This window comes from Dermacentor andersoni, chromosome 7 (assembly GCF_023375885.2).
Source record: "Dermacentor andersoni chromosome 7, qqDerAnde1_hic_scaffold, whole genome shotgun sequence".
Classification (NCBI taxonomy): Eukaryota; Metazoa; Arthropoda; class Arachnida; order Ixodida; family Ixodidae; genus Dermacentor; species Dermacentor andersoni.
In genome coordinates this window covers 163275752-163303749 of record NC_092820.1, presented here as the reverse complement: position 1 = coordinate 163303749, position 27998 = coordinate 163275752, and the positions used below count along the sequence as shown (strand labels likewise).

Here is a 27998-nt window from a genome sequence, read left to right as displayed (position 1 = left end):
CCCCATAATGTTTTTTTTTTTCAATTGTGGGGCTTCTATAGACATGCAACAGTGTATGAGAGTATTGAATTACTGGGTGAGTTAGTGTGGCATTTGGGTAAAAGGTAATACTTGTGTAGTATGGAAAGGTGGCTGGAGAAGTTGACACAACCATGGTGTCAAAACGACAAAGAAAAAGAAAACTTGTTTGGGTTCTAGTTCAATGCACTCCAATTTTGTTACAGTTGAGTTCCAGGTTGAATAAATAAAAAGATTATAATGGTTTGCAAACCGGGATCGGAATACTGAACTGGTTGCGGGGAGCCAACTTTATCTTCCCCCATGGCGACTGGCTGCGTGGTGTTACCAATTGTGCACATGGCACATGCACAAGTTTTGTCACAATGAAGCCAAAATGGACCCATTGGCACATGGGAAACAGCAGTTGATGTTTTCACATGGATATTAATTAATGCAGTTTAATGTTTCTCTAAAGACGGCCATCTTTGGCATTGGTGTCGCCGCAGTGTGCAGCACACGATGCGGTGCCCTGGCATGTCCATCCTTGAGCTCCCTCTTTCCCTTGTTTGCTTTTATCGTCACCAATAAGGAGCACCTGCAGAACAGTTGAAAATATTCTTAGAAATATAAAGCATGAATTTCAGTATTTGTAAATGTAAAATGTCATGCTTACAACCGAATTGTTATAAAGTTTTCTTTGGGAATGGCACATTGAAAGTCAGCTAAATAACATTGCTTGCATTAAACGAAACCTTAGTCGTGAATATATTTGAAAAAATAAGGCATTATTAAGTCTAATACAGCAGAACATAGTTTGCACTTTATTGTTATGTGCGATTTTCCGGTGACAGCGTTCACGGTCAAGAACGAAAAAAATGACCCAATACAGTTATGCCTTTTTTTACTGGTTCATACGTTCCCGACTGGATCGATATTTGCTGTCAGCCGTGCTGAACGCCCGCACCGCATTTGCACAAAAGTAATAGTAGTGCCGGCGCTCAGTCCAGGCAGCATGCACTTCAAAGAGAAAGAAGAGAAGGGAAAGATTGAACAAGTTCTGAGCAGTAACGGTGACTGAACTGGTCAAACTCTGCAGTTTGCATCGAACTCACTCACTTGTTTATCATGACCCCAGTGCTGTAGAATCTGGCCACGTCCAATCTCTGTCACCTGTGTGAAAGCTAAAGCTTATACTTCACACACTACTCGTGTGACAAGCAATGCTTCGCACTCCCCAGTGAGGCATCCCCTGCTGCCCTTCCAAACCTTCACCGTGCCGCAGATGTGCAAGGAGTGGATGCATTTTGGGGGGAGAATGGAAAGGGGGTTACACAGAAGCACTGGCAAATTATTTTAATGAAATGGAGTTCGTGCTCGGTAACGCGCATGACACAGCATGCAATACAGTAGCAGATCGATAATGTAGAACCAGCGAGGACCAAGAAAAAAAACATTTTCGTTTATGGCTAAGGACCAAAGAAAGTATGCTGAATTTCCAAACCATCAAAACCAGCATGCTGATGTCAGATTGTACTTTGAGGCTGCAAGTCTGCTGCAGTGAAATCTCGATAATTCTAAATCTCTTAATTCTATTTCACGGATAATTCAAACTGCTCTGTTGGACTCAGCAAAATTCGACCTAGTATTCGAATAGAGAAAAACTGCAAATTCTAGCTATAAAAATCGTGCATTGGTTATTTAGAACAGAATATGTTGCTCATGGCGATGCACCGCTTTTCAGACATACCTGAGCCAAAGACAAAGGTTCAGTGCTTCGCTAGCTATCGTAATGTCACATGTGCTAAGAGATTTATTAGCAACGGGCGCGAACGGGTAGCTGTCACAAGCGTTCGGCGAAAGACAGCAACCACGAGCTCATGCCGGTGGCGATGGTGCTGTGGCGCAGGCGGCTACTCTTCTTCGTTACAATCGCCCTCCGCAGAAAAAGGCGCCATCCTGGCGGCTTAAGGCGAAGAGACTACTATTGGGTCGTAGTACGGCTTAATGCGAGAGACGTGGACAAGTTCGCGGCCGCGATGGCGTAGGTCCGTCGATGGCGTGAGGGGCTCTACGATGTCATTGACGGAGGACGTTTGCTCGAGAACGCGGTAGGGTCCTAGGTACTTTGCGACAAGTTTTGAGGAGAGGCCGGGTGTAGTAGCGGGTACCCGAAGCCATACGAGAGAGCCAGGCAAAAAAGTTGGTGCAGAACGGCCGGCAGGTTGACGGGATTGCTGCTGGCACTGGTCCTCGGTGGAAAAAGAGCGGGCAAGCTGGCAGCATTCCTCGGCATGACGAGCAGCTTCAGATAGCGGAGTACTTTCGGAGGCGTCAGGTGTATATGACAGAATGGTGTCGAGAGTAGTAGAAGGTTCTCGTCCATATAGGAGAAAGTAAGGGGAAAAACCAGTAGTTGCTTGGGTCGCAGTATTGTACGCATACGTCACGAAAGGGAGAACTTGGTCCCAGTTTGAATGATCAGAGGCGACGTACATGGAGAGCATATCGCCAAGAGTACGGTTGAAGCGCTCGGTCATGCCGTTAGTTTGCGGATGGTACGCTGTACTGGTGCCGTGAACGATTCGGCATTCGTCGAGTAGTGCCTTCAAAGCATCGGAAAGAAAGGCGCGGCCTCTATCGCTCAGAAGCTCGCGAGGGGCACCGTGGCGAAGAACGAAATGTCGTAACAGAAACGATGCAACGTCATGGGCGGTGGCAGTCGGCAGAGCAGCTGTTTCAGCATAGCGGGTCAAGTGATCCACTGCAACAATAATCCAGCGGTTGCCTGCTGGAGTGGAGGGTAGCGGTCCGTAGATGTCTATACCAACACAATCAAAGGGCCGACGCGGGCAGGGAAGGGGTTGTGACGGGTAGACTTGTCCGGGAGGTAATTTTCGGCGTTGGCCCTGAGCACAGGAGCGAATGAACTTTCTGACGTAGTTATACATGCCGCGCCAATAAAATCGGATGCGTAGCCGAGCATAGGTCTTGAAGAGGCCGGCATGTGCGCACTGAGGGTCTGCGTGGAAAGCGTCGCAGATAAGGTCACGGAGATGGCGGGGTATCACGAGAAGCCACTTACGACCGTCAGAGAGGTAATTACGACAATAAAGACAATTCTATCACTTCAGCGACAGTGTGAGGACTCTTCGATAATAACATTTGAAATGCGTCGTCCTGAATACCCTTCATTATATGTTTTATCTTCTCCTCCTCTGACATCGACGCATTCACCCGTTTGCAAAGGTCGACAATGTCCTCAGTGTAGCTTGTGAAGTTTTCTCCGGCCTCTTGGGATCGTGTGCGCAAACGTTGTTCTGCACGAAGCTTTCTTACTGCAGGCCGACCGAAAACTTGGGTAAAGTTGGTCTTGAAGACCAACCACGAAGTGAGGTCGGCTTCATGGTTTAGAAACCATAGTTTCGCAACGTCCGTGAGATAAAATGCGACGTTTCTCAACTTGGTAACGTCGTCCCACTGGTTATGGGCACTCACTCACTCATAAGACGAGATCCAATCTTCAACGTCTTTGTCATCTGTGCCGGAGAAGATAGGGGGATCTCGCTGACGCAAGGCACCGGCACAAACCAAGGTGGCCGGCACCGTTGGAGGAGCTGGAGGAGTGCGTGCGTCGTCGGGCATGATGGGGGGTAGAGTGCGACTCCGAAGTTCCAGGGTGGTCGAAACCCAGCACCTCCACCACTTGCTAAGAGATTTATTAGCAACGGGCGCGAACGGGTAGCTGTCACAAGCGTTCGGCGAAAGACAGCAACCACGAGCTCATGCCGGTGGCGATGGTGCTGTGGCGCAGGCGGCTACTCTTCTTCGTTACACATGCCATAAGAAAGACTAGAAAAGATGTGTGGGGAGCTGAGAAGTGCACGTTTATTACATTACCGTGCACTCATCTATGCACTTAGTGCGTGGTCGAGCATATCATCCCCAACGTTGGGCACATGAGAGTACAGCACGCATGAAACCACCATCCTTCTTGGCTCACCCTCGCGCATTTTTGCTTGCACCCACAGCAAACAGCATGCGAGGCGTGATCTTATCACATTTGGACTTTATATATTATCTAGTATCTTCCCCTGCCACATGTTATTGTACACTGATGGAGGAAAGATAATACATTTTTCAATGCGAGCTCTGTGACGATTTTGCACGCTATACCACACAGTTGATCGGGTGCTATATTTAAAGGGGCGCTTATTAGTTCGAACTCCATTTTATTCTAATAATTCTTCAGTCCCCTTCGAATTTGAATTGACTATTCTGCTATGTATTGTTGCAATTCAAAAAGACTTTTTGCAGGAGAATACTTTTTGCACAGCCCCATGGAACTGCCAGTTTTCAGCAATTTCAGCAAGATGTCTTGCATGATGTTAAACTTGTAGTGGCAGTGCGCTTCATTAAGTACCATAAAAACTGGAATATCGGTCAAACTTTCTTTTAAAGGTCCACAGCAAAAAAGTCAACTCCCGTCTTATATACCGGTCATTTTTTACCAGTTTATACTATTGTTGTTCTTTGCCCAATTTTTTAAATTAATGTTTGTTGGGTCCACCTATATTTCGGTCCAACCTATATTATGTTTTTTACGATAGTCTATGCATGTATAACGTGCGTCCTGACAGTGCACATGTTCTCATTGTTCTCCACATAAATGTTAGGTCACTCTTTGGGTCTTCTTTCATGGAAAGCACCTGCTGCACTTGTTCTAAGAGTCAAAACTTTCTACAACTTCTTTTTCTCTCTTGAAACAGAATTTGTCTTTCTTATCTGTTGCAAGCAGTCCTTCTAACTGTGTTTACATTTTGACATTTTGATTCCTTCAGAAGAGGCATTATGGTGACAGTCCAGAGCTGTCCCTTCAGGAGGTCAGGCGGACATACTCTCGTGGGAAAAGATCTGCGTCCGTTCGTGTCAACCTGTTCGAAGACCTCGAGCTCCCTGACCACGTGCAGGAGGATGAAGAAAACTTCTTTGAGCCAGAGGAAGAGCAGCAGGTGAAGAAGAACAAGGTGCACAAACCCAAGGCACAGAAGCTGAACAGGCAGAATGATGTAAGTTGGTAGTGGACTTATGCTGGAGTCGGACGTGAAAATTTAGTGATGCTTTGAGTGGGTGCACTTTGCTGCAGCAAGTGGCACTTTGGTGGTGTGCTGCAAGATGTGAAAAGAAAGTGGTCATTTGGAATTGACGTCAGTGGTACCTCAGGCAACACATAACATACAGTTTAACTTCCATATAGAAAACTTCAATATCATGAAATTCTCCAAGTAGGTAACGTTTTATAACTTGTCCATAGTACACCATGTATTTAAAACCTCAAATAAGGAATTGTGTTTATACATTATTTCATTGTAAAGAAATTTCGCGGCCGCCGCGAGTACCAAAGCAATAAGTGGCAACTTCTGTTTATGCAGATAGTCTAATGGTTGAATTACAAGTGGCTGCTTGTGAACACATCTTTCAAATAGACCTCCGAAGCAGAGCAGCGTCATGTTCCGTATAAAGTCCTATTTATCCTATTGCACCCTGCTTGCTGTATGATTTGGTTAGAGTGAAATCATGCGAGGATGAGTCAAGAAGGTGGTGGCTTGGTGAGCGGTGTTTTCCCGCGCGAGCAGAGGGAAAGGATAGGAGGGAAGCGAGCTCACGGTAATGTGATCAAGCACATGCGCGAGTGTAAGGGTAGAAAGTGGGGGGGGGGGGGGGGAGGGGGGGGGGGGGAGGTTGGTGTGCGTCTTCTTTTCTAGCGCGACTGTGGCTGTGAATGGCTATCAGCTCAACTGAGTGCACACGCAGCCTGCGCCGTGTTTTAGATGTAATCTGCCACGTGTGCAAAGAGTAGGTTTGCTGAGATGGCATGGCATTATGTGCGATCTTCTCGCGCATTATTAGTACTGGAGGTTGCGTAATCTCTAGCTTGAGATACATTGAAGTGAGAGGCAGACGAAGCATTTGTTTCCTCCTGGTGTTGCTTCTCGTTATAGCGTTGTTCCACTGTCAACACTATCAGCCGTGGGGGCAGAGGAGACACAAAAGCATGACTGGCCTCCCTTCATACTGCCGATGCGTAGATATCATCTGCACAACATGAAACCTTATCTTTCATTGTCGACTCTCAAATTTAACAAAATAATTTTTTTCCTCGTTCAGATTAGTTTTTTCCAATTAGCAAATTTTGCTGCCGCTTCCATGTAAGAAAAGTCCATCGGTGTAGTTAGTTGCATAAAAAGTCTGATTTGAATATAACAAACCAAAGTGCTGATTTTACAGACTTTGTTTCATAGACGTTTAATTGTACTTGTTATCTTAGTTAATAAAAAATACCATTAATGCGATGAAATGTCATGATCTGGGAGCAGACAACATTGCATCCAACACTTCAAGTTGTGGCGAAGCTGTGGCGGAGAGAGCCAAAAGCAAACTGAGTGAAAACAGAGAGGGAAGAAACCTGGTAATTTTGCACGCCGGGGTGAATGACGTCCTGCAGAATAGGGGGCGAATGCTGGGCAGACAGATTCAAGAGGGAGTGGCGAAATTAAGGGCGACCTCTGAGGCAGTGCACATTGCCCTGTGTACTGTCCCAGAGGTCAAGGGACAGGGCCCTTTCATTGAAGAACAGGTAGTGGCGGCAAATGTAGTGATTAGGGAGTTGGGGCGAGCCCTCAGGTGTGATGTGGTGGAGGTGAACAGAATGATTGGGGGGAAAAACTTCCCCCCTTTCGGCCCGGATGGCATTCACTACACTACACCAGCGGGATGGCAGGTAGGAACGAGGGTGGGTCGTAGGGCTCAGGCTTTTTTGCAGGCACACAGGGCGACCCTGCAAGCCAAAACGTAAAAGATGAAGGACAGGGGAGGGGGGGCAGGACAGGAGCACGGAGGAGGAAGAGGAAGAAGAAGGCAGTAAATGTGGGGTTCATCAACATGCAGGGGGGAAGAAATCTCATTAAGTGGGACGAAATAGAAGAACAGTTACAAACGGAAAATTTTCAGGTATATGGAGTTGCCGAAACCCATTTAAGAGATGAGAAAGAGCCACCATTCATTGAGGGATACACCTGGGTTGGGTGCAACAGAAAAAGGAAAGAACGCAGAGGAGGAGGCCTTGGGGCGCTAGTGAAGGGACAGGACTGGGAAAGGGTAAGGGAGAGCTGCAGTGAGCACATGTGGCTCAAGGGCACTGTAGGGAATGTTGAGACAATCCTGGGAGTTGTGTATCTGAAAACGGGGAATGATTCGAAAGAGGAGAATGCAAAACATTTCAAATGTATGGCCAAGGACATCAGGGAGTTAGCTATGAAACGGGAGATAATCATCCTAGGGGACATGAATGCACATTTGGAATACTTTGACGGGGCGACAGATGCCACAGGGCAGATGTTAGTAGATTTTTGTGAGGCTCATGATTTTGTGATAGTTAATACTGAAATTAAATGCGACGGGAAAATAACATGGGAAAGAAATAACACCCACTCGACAATCGACTACTGCCTAATGTCCCACAAGCTGTATGAACGGTTGGGATGGATGGAAATTGATGAGGAAGGTACAAAAAGCCTGGGGAGTGATCACAAATGAATCAAAATCAGTTTTGGAAGGACAGTACCACTGGTAGAAACTAAAGAAAGGAAAGGTATGAGCAAATGGAATGACAGGCAGCTACAAGAAGTGGCAAAAAACATTGAAAGCATGGTATCCAAGCAACCGCAAAGAGCATGGACATACGACGAGTTAATAGGTATTTTTAAACGAGAGCTAGAGAAGGGACAGATTAGGAAACTAGGAAGTAAGCAGGGAAAATATAAACCGAAAAGCTGGTGGGACCGAGAAGTTAAGGAGGCCATAGAGCAACGCAAAGATGCGTGCAGAAAACACAGAGCAGCGAAGAAAAGGGGAGCCACACCAGAAGAGGTGGAGACAAAATGGGAGGATTACCTTGCATTGAAAAGAGAAGCATTGGCATTAATTCAAGCCAAGATAGCAAAAGTTGGGGTACAGTGGATGTTAGAGATACGAAAAAAAGACAGAAATGCCTCTAAGAAATTTTGGGAACACATAAGGCAACAGAGTAAGAAGACAGAGGTGGTTCAGCACTCACTGACCACACCTGAAGGAACAAAGGTAGAGGGAGAGGAAGCTCAGGAATATATTAGGTTAACAATAGAGGCAGCATTTGCAGAGCCAGTGGGTAGCGAAATGGAGAACAATGACAACAGCAGGACAGAATTAGAGGAGGAGTACAGAAGGATGACAAGTAAGGAATGGGACAGAATTGAACACAAGGTCCCCGTGGGAACAGCGACAGGACCTGATGGCATACCTATGAAATTGATAAGCATATTAGGCCAGAAAAGTAAATTAAAATTACGACAACTTATTGAACAAATAGTAGTAGGGGGAGATGTTCCACAGGACTGGAAATCAAGCAGAATGATATTAGTTTACAAAGGTAAGGGAAGCAAGGACAACATTAAATCCTACAGGCCAATAACTATCACATCAGTCATATACAGAGTAGCAATGCAGATGGTGAAAAAGAGAATGGAGGAATGGGCAGAACGCGAAGAGATCTTGGGAGAACTGCAGAATGGATTTAGAAGGAACAGACGGCTAGATGATAATTTATTTGTTATAACACAGTGCATAGAGATAGCGACAGCCAGGCAGAAACCGCTATGGATAGCTTTTTTAGACATTAGAGGAGCCTATGATAATGTAAACCCAGAAAAGTTATGGAGCCAGTTGAGGGAATATGGTCTAGATAGAAAGATGATTGAGTTCCTACAACAAGTTTATACAGATAATGAGGTAGAGATAACATGGGAGGGGGAAACTACAAAGCCAGCTAAAATAAAAAGAGGTCTCAGGCAGGGCTGTCCATTGTCGCCTCTGCTTTTTATGATTTACATGAGCCAAATGGAAAAGAGACTAGAACAGAGCACAATAGGAACTGACATAAGCTATATGCTGGAAGGGCAGAAGGTAGCTCAAGTACTAGCCGGACTGATGTATGCAGATGATATTGTACTGCTTGCTGACACCCGAGTAGGGCTACAGGAACTAATGAACATATGTGGAGAGGAGGGAGAAAAATTGGGACTGCAATTCAGTAGAGAGAAGTCTGGGATAATAGTATACAATGAAGAAAGGGGGGAACCATTGGAAATACAAAGCACTAAGATTGATCATGTTGAAAAATACAAGTATTTGGGCATATGGCTAAACGAGGGCAAAAAGTACTTGGAAGAACAGGAAAAAATTATGATTGAAAAAGCGAAAAGGAACTCAGCTGTAATGAAACATGAGGCACTTTGGAACTATAATAGGTACGAGGTGGTTAGGGGCGTATGGAAAGGGGTTATGGTACCTGGCCTCACATTCGGAAATTCAGTACTGTGCATGAAATCGGAAGTTCAGGCATGCATAAAAACGAGACAGAGAAGTGTAGGCAGGTTGGCCTTAGGAGCACACGGGAACACCCCTAATGAGGGAGTGCAGGGGGACATGGGATGGATGTCATTCAAAGGTAGAGAGGCAATAAGTAAACTAAAATTTGAACAGAGACTCCCAGCACTGGAGGAAAAAAGGTGGGCAGGAAAAGTGTACAAATATCTGTACATGAAAAGTTTGAACACAAAGTGGACACTCAGAACGAGGAAGCTGAGGAATAGATACCTACAGCCGAGGGAGGGGGTCCAACGTGGTTCTAGTGTGGGAAAGGAGGTGAAGGAGACAGAAAGAAAGATGTGGGAAGAAAGAATGCTCGGAAAGCCAGCGCTATCAATGTATAGGTCACAAAAACAGGAGATTAAGAGAGAGCTCTTATTTGATAACTCGCGGGGCAGCTCACTATTATTCGAAGCTAGGACGGGGGTTTTGAGAACGAAAACATACAGGGCTAAATTTGAAGACGTGGACCTTCGGTGCACAGCATGCGGAGCCGAAATGGAGACCACTGAGCATATAGAGCTGAGATGCACAGACCTTCACCCAACCCTGGCAGAGGGAACTGTGGCAGATATGGAAGGGGCATTAGGTTTTCCCGGGGAACGAGGGCAAATAGACGAGAAAAGAGTGGCAGTAACGAAGGGGAGGCTAGAGGATTGGTGGAGGAAGTCAAGGGATAGATAATGTTTCCTCTACTGTTTTAGATAGTTATTTGGGAGGGAGGAGGGGAGTGAAAACTAGGTTAAGGAAAAGAGGATAAAGAAAGGGAAAAAAAAGAATAATATTAAAATAGGAGGGGGAGCAAAAGGCTAGGTGGCGCCAGCCGCCGCCCGTTACAAAGGGTATAGCCGCCATCCATCCATCCATCCATCCATCCAGTGATGTGTTGCACTTCAGGAAGTCCGGACAGTGGCGAAACGTCGGTGCACAGAAAGTGACACTGATTTTGTTGGGAGAAGAAGAATGGCTGTTTTTATAAGCAGGGATGCTTAAAACATTCTAAACTGCAAAAATGCCAGTTTCAGAATTGGCATCGATTGTCTGCTGAGTATTATTTTATTTATATATGAAGCACTCCTTTGGTGCAGCAAAGCGAGATCGATGATTGATGTTTTCTGCAGTGACGTGGCACAGGACATAAGCTAGAGTGCTCAATAATGCATTGCCGAAATATCCCCTCTAGTGTGTTAATATTGGTAAGGCTCGTATTGCGCCTTCAACTGACAAAGATAGCAACATTGCAATAAACTACGTACTCTAAAGGAGCGCAGCACCACTTTTCAGTGATGATTCTTTTACTCTTGGTCAATACACAGCATCTAGGGAGCCATTATAACAGCCAGCATATGCACAATCGTGTACCCAGTAGTATAATATTAAAGTGGTAGGCCACACACACACACACAAGTTATACATATATTTTTTTTTAGATCAGGAGTGAGGATTCAAATAACTTTTTTCACCTGAATAAGCATGTCTTATTCAGCTTATTCAACTATGTAAAGTGCAGAAAATTCATTTTACTTTTTGGCTGGTAATCTTTCTCATAAAATGTCGTAAAAGTGCTAGTCGTGCCAGCAGTGATAAGTAACTAATGAATTGCTGAGTTGAGTAAAGCTTTGGCGTTTATGTAGCTGAGTGGTAGACCTGTGCAATGAACTAGGGTAAATGTAATGTGATAAATATTAAGAAAGGAATGTTAAAAAAACTAAGCAAAGTGAAAAAAGTTGCCAATTTTGACCAAATTTGTTTGCAAAATGAGCTGTAAATGCAAACATATTGCATCAATTGCTTTTGTTCTAGTTCGTTGCACTCATGTCCATGTGAAAAATGAGTGTGCAAGATTTCGTATCAAAATCTTCATTAAAAAAAGTTATCAAAATTTGTATAATATGAGGTGGAGCAAAATCTTGTTTTGAGATAAATATAAACAAATCTTCAAACCATGTGAAAGCTGTCAAAACTACACAGAGGCCTAAAATGTACCAGCTTCACAGCTGCAGCCTCTACGAGATGCAATAGAGCCTCCTTTTGTTCGTGTGGCTGCTCGGTGACAGCATAAAATAAAGAAAAGGTATTTTGAATAATATTTACATAAAAGAAATGGCACTGATTTTTGGTTTTGCAATACAAGCGTATGGGTCAGAAAACTCACTCTAAACCCCAAACTAATGACGATAGGAAGATTATTTTTTTGCAACATGTGGTTGAATGTTCAAGCATACATAAAATGTAAAAAATGGAAAATCACCTTTGCGAAAAAAATTTGACTCTTGAGTTTGGCTTGCTACCTTAGTGATTTCCACCGCACAATTCCGGATTTCAATATTCCCGCCAGTAGGGGTGAACAACCTTTGAGTGATATAAATCATGAGTACCCAGCTTCATGGAGTTAACATGAACCACCAAAGCGTTGACGACAACGAAGTCACCCGTCGTCTGCAAAATTTCACACATTCGCCCATGTTTGCCCACGTTCGTCGACGCCGGAGCTAGGTGGGGGACACGCACTTGCATCTCTTGACCGTGTTTCGGCAAATGCACCTGTAGCTGCTCTGAAGATGCGTCTCCACCAGCATCTTTAATGTCGCACTATTTTGCTCTCAACGATTACATTTTTATGATGGCCGTCGCGAGGAGTCCAGAGAAGGGAGTAATTTATAGAATTTAAACTTTTTTTAGCAATCTGCCGTCAGTCATATATGTGAAAACATTCCTGGTAAGCATGCAGAGGTAATGCTACAAGCGTAATGCTCTGTGCAGTTCTGTGGTTCATTCTAAGGTGGCGTTAGTTCATTCACAAGTCGTGCTTTCGAGAACAGTGTGGATGAGTGTAATATTAAATAACACACTGTTTTGTGCTATAGCAGAATGCGTTTAAGACAGACAGCGTGTAACCGTTGGGGAAAAGTGTGGAAAAAAGACAGAAACAGGCATGAAGAGGACGCACACAGTAGGCACTGTGTTTTTACTTAATATGTAACTAATTCACCTCACCTACAGCCTTGTTAGCAACAACTATAAACACCTCAGGTGCCACCATCCTGGCCAGTTGTATCTAGGCTTACCTTATTCTTAATGTACCCGTTGTGCCTGATGCTCAGTAATAGTACAGCATTGTGGCCATTTTGAGAACAGCAGCAGTCGGCATTGCACAGTTGTATCCACTTAGCACTGTCATACGCAACGGTGACAAGATGTTCTATTTAAAGGGCCACTAAAGACTAACACCGAGTCAATTCAGACAGCTAGATTGCTCTTTTAAATACTCAGCCACTTTTTTTCTTCTTTTTTTTAATGCCTAGAGGTGACTTAGGTAGTTGCAGAGGGAATCGTGACAGAAAGAGCAGCTCATTTTTTTTTGCATTTCAAATCACCCATCTTAGGTATGAATCTTAGGTATAAATCAGTAATCTCTGAGGTAATGTTTTCTTACGTGCTACAGCCTGCTTTGAGTCAGATGCCTACATAGAGAGGGCGCCACGCTCCTGTAAACTAGTGTTGGTAGCACCAGTGAGTTCTGCAAGAATACTCAGCTAAGTCAGCCCAACTTAACTTTCTTATATGTTGAAGTATACCATAATTAGCCATTGTTATTATTGATTGGCAACAATTTACAAATTGCAAATGGAACATTTTATATCATGGAAGTTGGGGCAATTTTCTCAGTACTGTTTTACCTTTGTCATTTTCTTGCTTACATAGGCTTTACTCTGCAGAGTAATGAAAAGAGGGGGGGGTTCAGGCTTGACCCTATCCCCTCTGGTAATTTGTATAAAATTTGTTCTGTTAAAAGAAAAGATAAAGTTTCTAGTTACCTTTAGGAGCAGATATTTATGTGAGGTGATCATTTTAAAGATACATATTGAAAGTGATCAAATGGAAGCATGATACAGCCTTTACATGAATGAAATGGATTAAACAATATGAATAATGGATAATGAACCAAAATAAGCCAGGGCTTATTTTTTTCCTTGCTTATCTTGTTTTCATTCCTCTTTTCTTTTTCTTATATTGAAGCCCAGGCCTAATGTAGTAGTGTTAGATAGGGGTTGGCTCCCAGGAAGAAACTCTGTGTACTACTCCTTTCCACGAACAGACACACAAATGCATGCATAGAGAGAGCAGCCGCTGCAGCAAATGGTCGAGAGGCTAGCAGAAGATCTGCATTCTCTGGTAGAAGTCAGCCATTACTTTGTAGAATCACCTGTGTTCTTGCATTGGTACATTTATTTTATGCAGGTAAAAAATTCCTATGTACACATTGTTGGGGTACGGGCTAACATGTCCACTCCCGGCTGGCTAAGATTTAAAAGACGTAGCTGATCCGCACTCCCCACTGCACTCAAAGGGGCACCGCGGCTGGTTCGCTGACTCGCCGGCAAATCGTAGAGATGTTTTCTGTAAGTGTCCACTTATTAATGAACTCACCATTTTGTCCACCGCTGATTGGCTAGAGAAGTATGAGCGTATCCACGGTAATCACATGGGAAAGTGGCCAGAAACCGTCGCACACAAACCGGACACGGGGCTCCAAGGGGTCCCTACAACACGTACTGTTAAGAAGAGTGTTTGTGCAATGACATGCATAAAATATTCCCAATAATTCACTCAAATTAACATCACTGAGCCATTCTACACTCGTTGTAATAGAAAGGCGCAAAAGGGAACGCATGGGGAGGAGTCCCTTTCATTGGCAGGAATTTGATATCTTTAAACTTCATTTATTAATTGCAGGGTTCGCACTGGGCATTTAAAGTTAGATTTTAATGTCCACACAGACCTCCCTTGTGAAATTAATGTGTTTGTGTAAAACTGCCGAAATTATTTCAGGGTCCCTTTATGTGTAAGATGAAGAGTGTGCTTCAATGTGAACAGTGGGCAACAGAAAGAATGCTTGTGCAGTTCTAGCAGCAAATGAAAATCTAGTTTAAGTATATACCTGCATTACTCAGGTACTTTTGATTGCAGTAAAGCCAAATTGGGATCATATTTTTCTATTGGGATTGGCTCTTTTGAGCAAGCTCGTGGAAGGGAGCCGATGAGGCACTCGTATTTCATTTGTCTTCTGTTTGGACACTCTTTGAAAGCATGCATGTGACAGGGGTATTAGAAAATTATAGAATTGAAGCCTTATGTATGATTCAGCATATGCATGTTTGCGGAGTGTGTCTTTATGGTGTTATTGTCTTGCATAACATAATGTGTAGCTGTCACACAAGGCAGACTTTGTCTGCCAACTTAGTCAGCCGACAAATTTATCTCAATGATGTTACTGCCTGTCGCACCACCATGATGCCAATTGTGGGTAGTCCGTTTACGCGGGTGCTTACTCACACAAAAAGCTTTGGTTGGCTGATGGACTGCCACTGTCGAAATCAACCACTTATTTGTTGCCATCTCTTTTTAACTAACACAGCTTCTCTCTGATTAAACAATCGTTTGATGTGGTATAACATCTCAAAACAACACAGTGGTTGTGGGAGACACTGAGTAAGCTACACTTCTGAGCAGCATTGAAGCCTGCCTGCAATGACAGCTAAGAAAGCAGCTTCACTGCCAAGTATATGAGTGCTTTTGCAATGCGTCTCTGCAACTTGATGCCACCTCGATGCCACCTTACTTCACACACAAAAAAAGCTCATGAAAGGCCCCACGCCAGGTTCGGCGACATTAAATAAATAAGCGTAACATATACATGATGTGTTGACAATCTTGTCTGTAAATTATTACAGCGCTGCATGCTGTAAAAAGAGCTTAAGTTTCAAGCCAAACACTTGTGCGCTTTCTTTCTCAAGGAAACTCGCTCCCAGCCAGAGAGTCGCAGTCACACACACAAGTACCTCTTCATAGTGCATGTTTCATCACTCGCCATTGCCAATCATAAAATGAGGAAGATTGCTGCAAAAAAATGAAGAGAAGGAAAAAAAGGAGGCACGTCTCAATACCGCAGTATATTTCTCGGCTCTAGTATGAGAGAAAGCAGAGAAGGAACACCATTTGGGAGCACTATGGACCTTTTCACAAATTCCGCCGCGCCACCAAGCGGCCGCGCAAAGCACTCTGGGAAAACGGAGCGCCGCCACGCCGCGCTCGCGTCTTTCCGTCCGCCTCTCCGACTGCGCCCGGCCAACGAAAAGGCTTTTTCAGCCATGTCGTCGTCATCGCTGTTTCTTGGTCTTCCTGTTGTGTCTGCTGTTCCTTTGGATGGCATGACACAGTTGGATGTTGCGTTCTGCCGCCATGGATCACCAGCCGAGCACGGTAAGTAGACGCAAAGACCGGCGTTTGCCCACTGCATGTTACGTCGAGCCCTCGCCGCACATTTGCGCATTGCTCCGCTGCTGTACACGGGGCATAAATGCATACTTCGAAATGATTATGCCGAGCTTGCAGGTCTGTGTTTCGTTGCTGCTGCTGTTGACAAGTCATCGGACAGCTTCGTCTGGTACTGATCGTTCGCGGTCGTGTTGTTTCCACTTCAGCAGCAACTGAATGAGCGTGCAACGTTGCTGCCATATATTCGGAATGCTATAACTACCTATTCCGACGCGAATAAGTGTCCGTGCAAGAGGAGGGCGAAGGTTTCGCCGCTAGCGCTTCAGCCACCAGTTGGGCGTGTGATATGATGTCGCATAAGATCGCGCTCATATGCATGTTACGTGCGATGAAAGTAGGTTAGGCAGGTTGGCTGGATATTTTCAGAACACAGAAAAACTCTGTGCGGTTTTGTCCATGTTCGCGACACCGCGCTGCGATTATACAAGTACGATGCTTGCATCAAAAGTGTCACTGTCGAGACAGTGGCTCTTGAAATGCTATCGTGAGCCAAGTACGATGTGAACTTTCAAACCGAGAGCGAGCGCAGAAATTAATTTTCAGTGAAAATATTCAGACGCCAGTTCTGCAATAGCTAATAAAAGTAACTTTCTATACCAAGAACAATATTAAATTGTTAAAATTTTCGTTCTATATATGTACAGATAGTTTTCTTTGCTCTTGGTGTCTGCAGAGTAGTGAAGTAAAATGTTTCTTTACAAGTGCTGAAGCATTGAAAGAAAGTAAACTACTGATGAAGTTTTGTGTTAACCTCGCAGGTTTTCAATGGCACGCAGAATTTGTTCACTTCACTGATTGCCTAGAGTATACATATTAGTGTCTCCCATCGTAGAGCTTTGAAAGAAATTTTCGCTGCTTATCAGTCACTTATTTTAGTTGCAAAAAACCTTCATATCTAAGTTTACATAAGTAATCAAATGGTTACTCCTAGAAGGTATCATTGATTTGTCTATCTTCCAGGCACCACTGCAAGCCGTGGAAAATGTTCAGCCACTATCACTGAGTCTCCTGAAAGGACCGTGGACTAAACAGCTGAAAGGCCTGTACAGCAGTTTTGCGGAGAACTCCATTAAATGGAATGATATGTTTTTGTCCTTTCTTGTGTTGTTGCTACGGCCGGGCACGCAACATGTTTGACCGCCACCGCGATTCTTCTTTGCGGACATGTCGAACGTCTAAAAAGCACCACAAAACTGCAGAAAGATTAACAGCTAACCACCACTACAGTCCACTGCTAGATATTACTAAGCAACTCCAACAACACGCACGAGAAGACGCACAAGGCCAGAAAACTGCGGCAGAACAACGCAACACCTGACAGCAGCCGGCAGGCGAGCATAGAAAAAGGGGGAGACGATCGCTCCGTTCTCCCATCATGCTTTGCGCGGATCCGCTAGGGGATGGCGCGGCGCTGCAATTTGTGGAAAGGTCTATTGGAGGCAGAGGGAGTGATGGTCTCCATTGGCAGTGATGCTTGCCTCCTTGTGGCATGATAACAGGACAGATAATCACTTCTGGCTCTTCCAAGTATGAACCGATATCACAAATTATTTTGGTAAGATGCTCCTTAGGCAGCACTTTACAGCTTCCTGCATAGATATAATCCAAATGTGCAATGGGGCCTGGTGATGGGCTGGCTTTTAATGCTATGTTTTGACAGTCTGCACATGCAAACACAGGAAAAAACAGCAGAAAGCCTCGCCACCGTTTCTTGAGTGTGGATGAGCTGTCTGCCGAGCTTCTACACGGGCAGCAAAGTAGCATGCATTGTTAGTGACTTTGATGCTGTTTTCTTTGTTGGCTTCATCAGAATCGAAACAGAACTTTAGATGGCGGCTTTAGCCGCCTATGACAAATATTGGAACACAGGCACTGTAGGTTAATATTGAGCAGTTGGGGTTCCTTGGCATGCACCCAAAGCTTGGTACAGGGTAATTTTTACATTGTACTTCCATTCAAACGTGGCTGCTTCACCCAGATATATCAAACCCTCTTACCTCTTATCACTTGCCTTCCTCATACTTGTGCGAACAGATCCTCATATGTCTACTTTCCTCCTCATATTTGCTACCCTCTCCTCTTCCTTTAGTGTGAAGTAGCCGAATGGACAGTTACTCCGGTCAACCTCTCTGCCTTTTTTCTCTCATTTCCTCCCTCTCCTCTTCACTTTTTAGAAAATTGTCACATGAATTCCTGCTTATTCCTGGTAGACTTGTCGTGACCCTTTTTGCCACCACACAGTGGAATTCAGTGTTTGGCTCAGACTTGTCTTTGACTTTCTCATGGTGCCCCTCTCAGCAGGCTTGATGTTTTTCCTTTTTCTTTTTCAGAGGGACTTCGACGAATGGGTGAACAAGATGGCAGCGGAGTTTGACGAAATTGAAAAATTTGAGTTGTGTTATGGTTAGTGTGTGTCCCATGGCCACAGCTGCACCCGATTCGTTCTGTGGGTTACACAAGACGCACACAGACAAGGAAGGAAGGCATGGACGACACGAGCACTAACTCTGAACTAGCATGTTATTGAAAGACACAGCGATTTGTAAGGTGATGGTGATGATGATTTATTGCCATCCCCTTGAAAAGGTGATGCGAGTCACCTAGCCTGCTTGAGTTATTCAAGTGTGCCATGCATCTCCTTCAACACCACCTGGTGGCAGTGGATTGAAAGAAATAACCAAAAAATTTAATGAGAATATCCTATTTTAGGATTAGCTTTTCCTGTAAGTTAATCCGCAGCTATGCGCTGGAGAGATACGCACATTGTTTCTCTGTAAAAAAAAAAAAAAAAAAATGGTTGGCCCTATCTTATTAATGTGGCCATGCCACTTTGGCCAACATGCAATTTGCCACAGGCTAATGAGAAACACCTGTGTTTGTCAGCCATTTACTTTGTTGGCAGAAAAGCAACGTGCGTAACTGCCCGGTACATGTAGGATTCACCAGCACAAAATGATATTTGTTCGGTATATTTTCAGTCAAGTTTTATGGTTTTGTGTAATTGATTTTCATTTACTATCAGGTGTTACTCAAAAGAGATCAATAGGGCATATTTTGCTAGCATGTTAGCATAGCCATTCTTATAGATCACTGTGCCTTTCAGCAAATATACCAGTTGAGAATCTACGCTCATGCTGTCCTTGCCTTCTTTTATTGTCCTTGCGTGTGTCTTGCAATCCACAGTATGAAGAAGCACCAACTTGCCATATTACTTGCAGTTATGCTGCAGCTGACTCACAAGGATATACCACAAATACCTGCAAGTGTTTGTTTCCAAAGCCCAACAGAGGTTGCTAAAGTAGATTTGTGGTCAATTTTTTTTACTTGCTGTGAGCACCGTTACAAATATACATAATGGATTTTCTTGTCACCTGGTAAAATGAGATTTTAATCTCGTTTTTGTCTCATATTTTAGTGTCATTTTAGTTTCAGTGTGGCCACAATCCCTGTATTTATATTTTTTCGTGTGTGTATTTAATTTTCTTATTGCTTGAGTCGAACACACAGTGTGCTACTATGTGTCTACTCGATTTTTTAGTGAGTACTATTACTTTTACCATTGTACATATACTGAAGGGGAGAATGGTAGGTCGCACGTGTCTTTAAGTGTGTACGTTCTGCGACTGCGGAATAAAAGTTTTGATCTGCTACTACAAACTCGTCGTGCGTAAGGGTGACTCATTCATTCACAGCGATCGCGCAACTTTCCAGAATGCGCGCAATCCTTCGGAACGGTGCGAGGCAAGTACCGTTTCAGCGGCGAAGGACAGCGAACAAACAGCAAATTGATTCTTGTCTCTCCGAAGAACGGCAGTGCAGTTCCGAGAAAAGTTGGAGGCGAACGCGTGCCGTACGCGCAACCCCTTCCTGTGGCCTTCGCCAGCCTTGGCCCGCTCCTCGCGAGGGGCCGAACCAATTTCTAAACCACACCCTCCGAGCCAGTCTGAGCCCTCCCCGCTTCGCGGTAACGCCTGGCCATTCTCGCGAAACGCAGCGTAGACCGCACATTTCGATGACGTCGGAGCGTGATTCATAGCTTGCCTTTTATGGGCATGGATGTGAGAATCGCTCACGGTGCGAACGAAAGTCTTGTTTTCGTAAAGTTTACGAAATTGTACTAAACTTTGTTAATTATAAGGATAACTAACGACCTTTATCGGGCGTTAAAATGTTTGAAACGAGTACGAAACTTCACCGCGATGCGAGGAGCAAAACCTCGTGATGCGCGTGGCGTCAGTGCAATTTGCGGTGACGTTGCGCCCCAGAGTTGGGCACGTGATCCGCCTCTAGACGTCGTTTTTGGTTTATATTTAGCTGAGAAGATGATGTCACCGCTTGGTCAGAATTTCGGCAGGGCTTCCCTCAACCTTCGGGCACCGCGGGTGACTCATCCTTTCGTTTGGTGCCACAGCGCGAACACCACGAGCGACTTGGCTCCGGGCTCCGCGTAGTCGTCTGCTGCGGACGCCCACGAACGCCGGCGCTAGCGTCCCTTGCCGTTCTTGTTGGTGGCCTGCTAGTGAGCAGTTGTGAGTCGCCATGTATTGCGCTACGAGCGAGTCGGCCGATCTGCGGCTGTCCGTCGCTGATATCCTGTCGTCGATGGCCAATGGAGTACCCGACGCCCCGGCGACAACTACGGTAAGTGAAAACAACGGCATGTCCCGCCGTTTCTCCCCTGTACACGCGCGTGGCGGCGCGCCCCGGCCGTCGATACTTTCACCGTCTGCTACTGCGCTAGGGCTAGTGGGGCCCGCAGCGCGTCGACGGGACTTGTTTGTTACGTGCGCGTGCCGTAACGCTCGCGCGGTATCTCTCACGCCCTAGATAAAAGCTCCCGATCGGGCTGTGCCGCATCGGCTTCTTTTCTCGCCAGGAAATAAACGCGTTCGTTGCGCGGGCCAGAAAAGACGCGCGCTTGTGACCTTATGACACGGAAGTCTTCGAGGCACTCTGCAGGCTCTGCGCTTTTGGGTGTTGGTCGGCGGCAGATCGTGAGTGGGCAGGTCTTGTCCGTACCTGTTTGCTGCGGCTCCTCTCAGCGTGCCCAAGCTGTACCGCGGCGCGCGTGCGTCCGTGCCGTTAAATAACGTCTCCGTGATCGCTGGGAAAGTCGTAAACGTTGCCCTCTGTTGGTTTCGCTGTCAAGTGTCCTCGCGCGGCCCCACCTGATTAGTGGGATCTGTTTTGGCGACTGTTCCGATTTTGTCACCCAGATTTCTCGCGCCTGCGTGGTACTTGGCGTGCGGCCACTTTGCGTCTGGTTGTCTTTAGCTTTTCATTACACGATCGCTGTGTGTGCGCTACCAAATGCGTGCATGGAAACTGATTCAATGCTTATTGAAATTTTCATAGCTCAGCCTTTCGACTTCTTTTTCGTACGTGTTGCCGCAAGGTGCATTCAATTCGCCCGGCCGTGGTAGGCATGTATTACGCTTGACATTTGTGTCGTACGTGAATATTCGCTATGTTTACGTTTGCTCACTTATTTACATTTTGTGTCTCTACATTGTCATTTTGGGCTTCCGTTTTTGACGTTCATGGCGCAGTTTTAACCTGGTTTTATGGGAGCTGCAGTAGTGTAGAATGTAAACAACTCCCGCTTTCATAAAATCCCTCGCAATCAGATGGCGCGGTTCATAAAAGGATATGACTTTTCGAAACAAGAAACGCCGCTAGTCGAAGTTGCAGACATTATAAAAGAGCCTGGTATTTTCAGAAAGTTTGTTTCTCATCAGTTAATCTTCATATTGGAGGAGTTGAGAATGGGGAATACAAGCTTTCGTTACATTATTACCACAAGGATCTTATTTAAAGCAGTATATTTCAGCACAATTATAATTTTGTAATGTAGTTGTGGCATGGCTGTGCACTGACCGTCACTTGCAAAAGTGACCACCGAGACATCAGCGTGCGCCATAAAGCTCATTTATGTGATGACGATCATGAGAATTCCCCATTGGAAAGGGGCCCATTCTACCACACTCCAACATACTATTAAAGTTCATATGCAACATTATAATGTCATATGTTTTATTTTCCACTCCTTGATATCTATAATAAGCGAATGGTTACACCATCTTGCTGCCATGTACCAATCTTTATTCAGTCATTCTGGTTCTCTACTTATGGGCTGCCCAGCTTCCAAATGCCTCTTGCTTATTAGAAAAGAATGGCTAGTTGGTGCGTATACTAGATTTGAGACATTGTTAACTAGCAGTAAAATGACGCTGGATGAGAAGCGCACAGGCAGTGCTAGTGTCAACTAGCGTTGTGTCCTGTGTGCTCCTCGTTCTTGTCCCCCTTCGTTTTAGCGCTTATTAACAAAGTCTCAAGTCTCTCGCTTATTTTCACTGTGCTAATGTTTACCCTCACGTTACTGTCCTTAAACTTGCAGCTTTCATGGAGACCGACCACGTTTTTATCTACGTTTGGATGCACATACTCTGACATTTTAACAATTCAGATATGTGTAGTCTCCATAGTGCTTCTTACATGATACACAGGTCATCTTCTTGGTTTGGGTAAAGCTCCTAAAGTTTTAGAATAGGGCTTTGCGTTTGCGGATAGCGTCTTGCGCTGACAGCGCCACTACGGCGTCATAGGAAAGCTATTAGAAATAATTAAATAAAATATACCCTTTTATGATAAGAACAGTAATTTTGACTTTCGTGTATTCGTGTTTAATTACAATTTAGAGGTTATTCTGAAAGCAGCACACAATTAGTTGCGTTCAGTTTTAAGTAACCAACTTTACGTGCCTTCACCAGCCAAGCTAAGCCGTGTTAGGCCTACAAGCCACAAAATCCACAATCGGATTCGGTATCAGCGGCGTCTAATGAATCAGTCTTCATAACAAACGCTAGTTGAGAGAAAGCGATAACCGCAGTCACTTCTCCTAGCTTGCGAACTTCACGCGTTACCACGAATCGAACTCAGTTTGGTGCTAGGCTAGAGCCGTCGCTTCGATGGGTGCCATCATGTTTGTTTACGCAAATCTCTTAGGGCAACTTTTCGGGCTCCCGCCAAATCAGTGAAATAGCGTGCCCAACCAATGCCTCCTTTACTAGATGCCTGCCGCGTTGTCCGGTAAACTCGGTTCCGTGCCCTCTCCCTTTTCTCGTCTCCGCGAAAAGGCAACGAGCGCCTCTCATGGCGAACGCCTGCTACTTAGATCACGTGCTGCAGCCTCTGAGATTGCCATGGTATCTGTCATCGTCTCGGAGGCCCGTGATAACGCTCGCTAACAGACGCCCGCGCATAATGCATATAACGCGCCGGCGGAAGCATTCAGCTGCTGCTGCCGCCACCGCCGGAAGTTGAAAAGGCAACGAGCGCCGCCTCACGGAATTTATGCTGAACTAAGGGAACCGCCGCTACAATGGGAAAGCGAGCAACGCGGCGGGCATCTAGTGAAGGAGGCATTGGCCCAACGCAAAACTCAAACGCAGTTTGCGGCTCGCGCGTGCGCAGTGGCTTCGACGCTATTTCTTTGGGGCCCCTATTGTAAAACTCTGACGTTCTTAGCCCAGATGCCCTTAGCCTCACATGTAAGTGCACATGCCCATTGAGATTTAAAGCGAAGCTTTCTTTGCCTTTTGCTGCTGCTGCTGTCCGGCACACCGCGTCGGGCGGGGGGGGGGGGGGGTCAGAGCGTGTATATACGTGGAAGGAGCGTGTCAGAGAAGGAAAGAGACGCGAGGACATCGTTTCGACCTCACTGCGTCGAATATGCACAATACCCTCTGGAGCTCCCGGGTCGTCGCCACATTAGCCTCTTGACAGCTGTAATTATCCGAGACCCCCCACAAGCGCTTACCTTTCTACCAATGTGCAAGTCCAGAGGGAAGCTAGATAGAGTGAAAGGGAGGAGGGGGAGATGGGGCAGGGAATGGGTAGAATGGGTAGTCTCAAAACAGCCTTGCCACTCTTCGCTCACAGTACCCATACAAATAAGGGGGTGGGGGGTAGAGAAAAGGTGACGTTAGAAGGCAAGGAAACGCTGGATAAAGTGAAGTTCAAGGTACGGTACCGTAAATTTCTGCTATTTCTGAAAAATAAAACCATGCAAATATATCTAGCGGACAACTTACGCAAGGCGTGCAGAAGTAGAGCCGCATTAATTGAAGCACACCGCAGGGTCTGACGCAGGGCTTGACGTGCGAGCGCACAGTGGAAGCGCTCGCACGGCAAATCGACACTTCTGTGCCCGCCGCGATAGCTTTGAGGCTACGGCATTGCTGGAGGTCACGGATTTGACCGAGGCAGTTGCATTTCGATGGGGGCGAAATAAAAAACGCTCGCACACTTTGACTTAGGGACACATTAAAGAGCACCATGGTGCCAAAATGAATCCGGAGTGCGCCACTACGGCCTGCCTCATAATCCGATTGTGGTTTAGGCACGTACAGCTCCATAATTCAAGTTTAACGCTTCTGCCACGATTCAATGTGCCATGTGAGGCAATGACAATGCTCAGAGGTTATGAGATATGGCTCACAACAACGCCTCAAGCAAACACCTCTCCCTTTGTGTTTTGTGTACTACTCGGACAAACAGCAGTGGCACACGCTACATTTAACATCAACTAGCCACTCTTGTGTTGGACAAATTGTTGAAGAAATGAAATGTTCGTCATCAACACCACCGCTAATTATTGTCAATCAAAGCAAACAGCTCAGAAAGCTTCGCTTACATCAATTCCCACAGTGCATGGGATCTGTATAACTTTTGTAGAACATTTCCTTCTTGCCCTGTATACTTAGCAATTAGTTTTCCGGTTCTTTTCTGCCACTGAGAATCCACATGTCTGTACAAATACAAGTGCCCACCTGCTGTCCTCCGTATGTCCGGGTCTCTTCTTGTATAACATATTTCACTGTTATCACTTGCATGCCCTAGTAAGCCCAACAAGAAACATGAAAGCCATGAGAAGGAAGTCTGTCGGTGTGCATTCCTTGTTTCTGATGACACACATCCACTGCTTACACAAATTATATTTTATTCTGCCTCTGACCACTTGTGTGCTTGTGGACCCTCCCAGACACCAAACTCACTCTTCCACTAGAAATGCAAATTCTGCCATTATGCAGTGTAGTTCTGGTAAGCTTGAAAAAACATAAACACAAGAGAAAAAAATGATGGGCTTAATGTTATGATGGATAGACAGCATCTGCATGAAACCATAAAACCGCTATGTATATTTTATCAATAAAGGAAGGTTGCATTATAAAGAAACCGATGACTTGACCCGGGGAATTTTGAGAACTCTTTCTAAACAAAAACCTCCCAAACGTGCATTGATGCACGTTTGGGACGTATGTTGTCATGTCCATGACAACATATCAGCGCAGCAGTTCGAACATGAAATTCAAGAAGGGAAACATAGCCCATTATTTTGTATTTTTATTTTGAATGAACAAAAATATGAAAATAGGCCACTTTAAGCCAGCAATTGCAAATTCCCTACTCATGCAAGAATAAGGAAGGAAAAGCTAAAAAAATGCCAACAATATCTATACACAAATACACACGTCACAAGAACACAAATGAGTGCTAGCATCAGAAGGATGGTGCAGTCTTGCAGCTGAGACTGTTCTGGGGTTTTACATGCCAAAACCACGATCTGATTATGAAGCACACTGTATTGAGAGACTGCGGATTAATTTTGACCACCTACGATTACTTAGCGTACACCTCAAACCAACCACACAAGTGTTTGCTGCATTTCGCCCCCATCGAAATGCGGCTGCCACAGCTAGGATTCAACCTGTGGCCTTGAAGCTTAGCAACAAAATGGCATAACCATTACCAAGTAACCTTCTCCTTATGTTTGATATGGTGCACACTGCTTTTCATTGCATAAACACATGTATGGAGGTGCAATAGTATGTGGCGAGTTTCCACGTTGATGCTGCATCCTGGGCCTTAATGCTACTTCTCACTATTAAAAAAGGCACTTCATGGTAGCTTTTCATTTCTGATGATGCATTGGCTCATAATTAGTGTCAGTTTTTAACTTGCATGGGAAGACGCACGCTTGAGACTAACACGGGCTTTCTGCTGCCGCCTGCCTTGACCTTATTTCCTCTTTCTTCTTACCACATGCTATCTGCTCTGTTTGCAATCGGTGCTCATTGAACTTATCTTCTTATATCTCTGGATGGAGTCTTAAATAAATGGCAGATGCACTGTTGCCAGTGGCTTTGTGGGCTGAATGCTACACAAAATCTAAAGCAGGGAAGCTAAATTTTTAAATTGTATTATAGCCAAACTGGTTCATTGCTGTGGAAGGGTTTGTCTTTCCATCAGTTGTTTTCCGCCAGATTTTCACACTTCTTTCTATAGTTTCTAAGTTGTTACAGTTATTTGGTAGTTGTTATTTTAAGGAAATGCAAATGTTAAAATATTCATTAAAGCAATTTCACATTAGTTGTCCTAGCTGCTGTGCAGTTTAGATATATTATTGTGGTAGGCTGCGATACTTTATTTGTCCCAATTTGGTAGTACACAATGACATCAACTCATATGAAGAAAAAAAGGCAGTATGAAAACGATAATATAGAGCAGGGAACACATTCAATAGTACGTACATGTTCATAAGTTTGGCTACAGTGTTCACCAATGCATGCCAAGCATTGTTTAACCATGGCTTTGATTTTCTTAATAGCAAAGTCACTGTGATTGTGTATTATATATTAGAGTATTAGATTGATCTAAATGTAGCATAAACCAATACAGGAAAGCCAAACAGGCCCCTTGTATGGCTAAATCCATTTGGGCTTTCAGAAATTTACCCTGGCATAAGTTGTCTAGCACTATTTACAGCAACCCTGGTGTTATTGCAATCTGGACAAAATGAAGAGGTGTAGGTGCCTAAACTACAGCAGTGCCACAAGGCATTTTATTTATGAGTATATTGGTTGCACAGCTTCATAGGTCCTGTTAACATGTACACTTTCATGTCCATTGCTAGAGATGTTACTGTCATTCATACAAATGACTCTTTTTTAAGTGTTCCTTGAAATGCAAAAACCTTATTGTGCCTGTCATCTGTTGTACAGTAGGCTTCAGTTCATTTGACATTGGGAGACATGTAAAACTGTTTTAAATTATGTAGTGTCAGAAACCAGAAAATTGCGTAAGATAGAACTGCCTTCTGAACACGTCCAGGTCAAAACTACACCTAAATTATTGCAATTTTACTTATTAGCTGTGTTTGCATGAGCATTTAAACTGGGATGCTCTAGTTAAAGCTTTCTACACTTTTTCCATCTGATGACGCTTCCTTGACTTGTGCAGAGTGTCAATTCAGCTGGCTGTTTAACTTAGTCTAGCAGTCATGAACAAGTAAAAATTCAGCAGAGATCCTTAAGACTGCTTACATGTGGGAATGCAAAAGCATTATAGTTCCTTCGGTGAAATTCAACCCCCGAGTGACGAGTGGCAAGGCTCCTAAGCCGCTTCCAGAGGGCAGCCTTTCCAGAATAGACCGTGCCACGCTCCTGCGCTTATGGACTGGTTGGGCCTGGACTGTGGCCCAGCTGTATGCCAAGGGCCACGTCACCTGCCTGCAAGGGGTGCAGGGACCTGAAGTCTCTGGAGCACCTTCTCTGTGCCTGCCCATCCTTAGCGCAAGCACATTCCATAGTCATCACCACCTACAGATGCCACGACGTTTCAGCAGCCATACTGACCTGCTATTCCCAGTGTGTCCCCAGCTCCCTGCGCTGCAAAGTCTGCTGGAGTTTGTAGATTCAACTGGGATCACCACCTTGTGAGTGCCTGCAACAACGCTGGCCCCTTTACTGAGCACCGCCACCTGTCCTCTTCTGCACATGGTGGAGTCTACTACCCCTCATCTTCCCTCTATCCACTTTCACATCCCACTCCCTCTGCCCTGACGACACTTCACCGTGCTCCCTCGAGTGTTGCAGAATTAAGTGTCATTTCTTTCTATATATCACTAGTAGTGGAACCGTGGAGCCACCGTGCCGTCAGGGAAGTGTGCTCGTCTTGCACCCCGGAGGACCAGCTTTGATTCCCTCCCAGAGTGAAATTTACCAAATTTCTTTTTCAAAGCCTTTAATTTACTTTGTTTACAGGAGCCTCGCTGAGAAAGCTAATTTTAATCCGAGCATTTCCTGACGTGCTCTTGCTCTTTGCGCTGTCAGCCATTTTTGGTACCATCTTTCGGT

The 27998-nt window shown here is 45.0% G+C and overlaps 2 protein-coding genes and 2 long non-coding RNA genes across 5 annotated transcripts in view; 3 read left to right on the top strand and 1 right to left on the bottom strand.

Moving 5' to 3' along the window:
* Positions 1 to 19458, top strand: part of LOC126533118 (uncharacterized) — a 32327-nt gene extending 12869 nt beyond the window's left edge. Inside the window, exons 5-6 of the mRNA XM_050180388.2 lie at positions 4839 to 5066; positions 18132 to 19458. Of these exons, the coding sequence (XP_050036345.1) occupies positions 4839 to 5066; positions 18132 to 18209 (306 nt within the window). The 3' untranslated portion in view covers positions 18210 to 19458. The remainder of the gene's footprint in view (positions 1 to 4838; positions 5067 to 18131) is intronic.
* On the bottom strand, positions 443 to 27805 carry LOC129385301 (uncharacterized). Of its 2 annotated transcripts, XR_011895858.1 has the most exons (5): positions 27498 to 27805; positions 27186 to 27371; positions 13894 to 14006; positions 1117 to 1170; positions 443 to 595 (listed from the first exon to the last, which is right to left on the bottom strand). It is a non-coding gene; the product is annotated as an uncharacterized lncRNA (long non-coding RNA). The 2 variants fall into 2 exon arrangements; XR_008612878.1 differs by lacking the exons at positions 13894 to 14006; positions 27186 to 27371; positions 27498 to 27805 and adding an exon at positions 12531 to 13883.
* Positions 15477 to 16889, top strand: LOC129385300 (uncharacterized). Its single transcript, XR_008612877.2, has 2 exons — positions 15477 to 15726; positions 16762 to 16889. It is a non-coding gene; the product is annotated as an uncharacterized lncRNA (long non-coding RNA).
* The window catches only part of LOC126533116 (uncharacterized), an 88975-nt gene continuing 81085 nt past the window's right edge, over positions 20109 to 27998 (top strand). Inside the window, exon 1 of the mRNA XM_050180386.3 lies at positions 20109 to 20442. Within this exon, the coding sequence (XP_050036343.1) occupies positions 20341 to 20442 (102 nt within the window). The 5' untranslated portion in view covers positions 20109 to 20340. The remainder of the gene's footprint in view (positions 20443 to 27998) is intronic.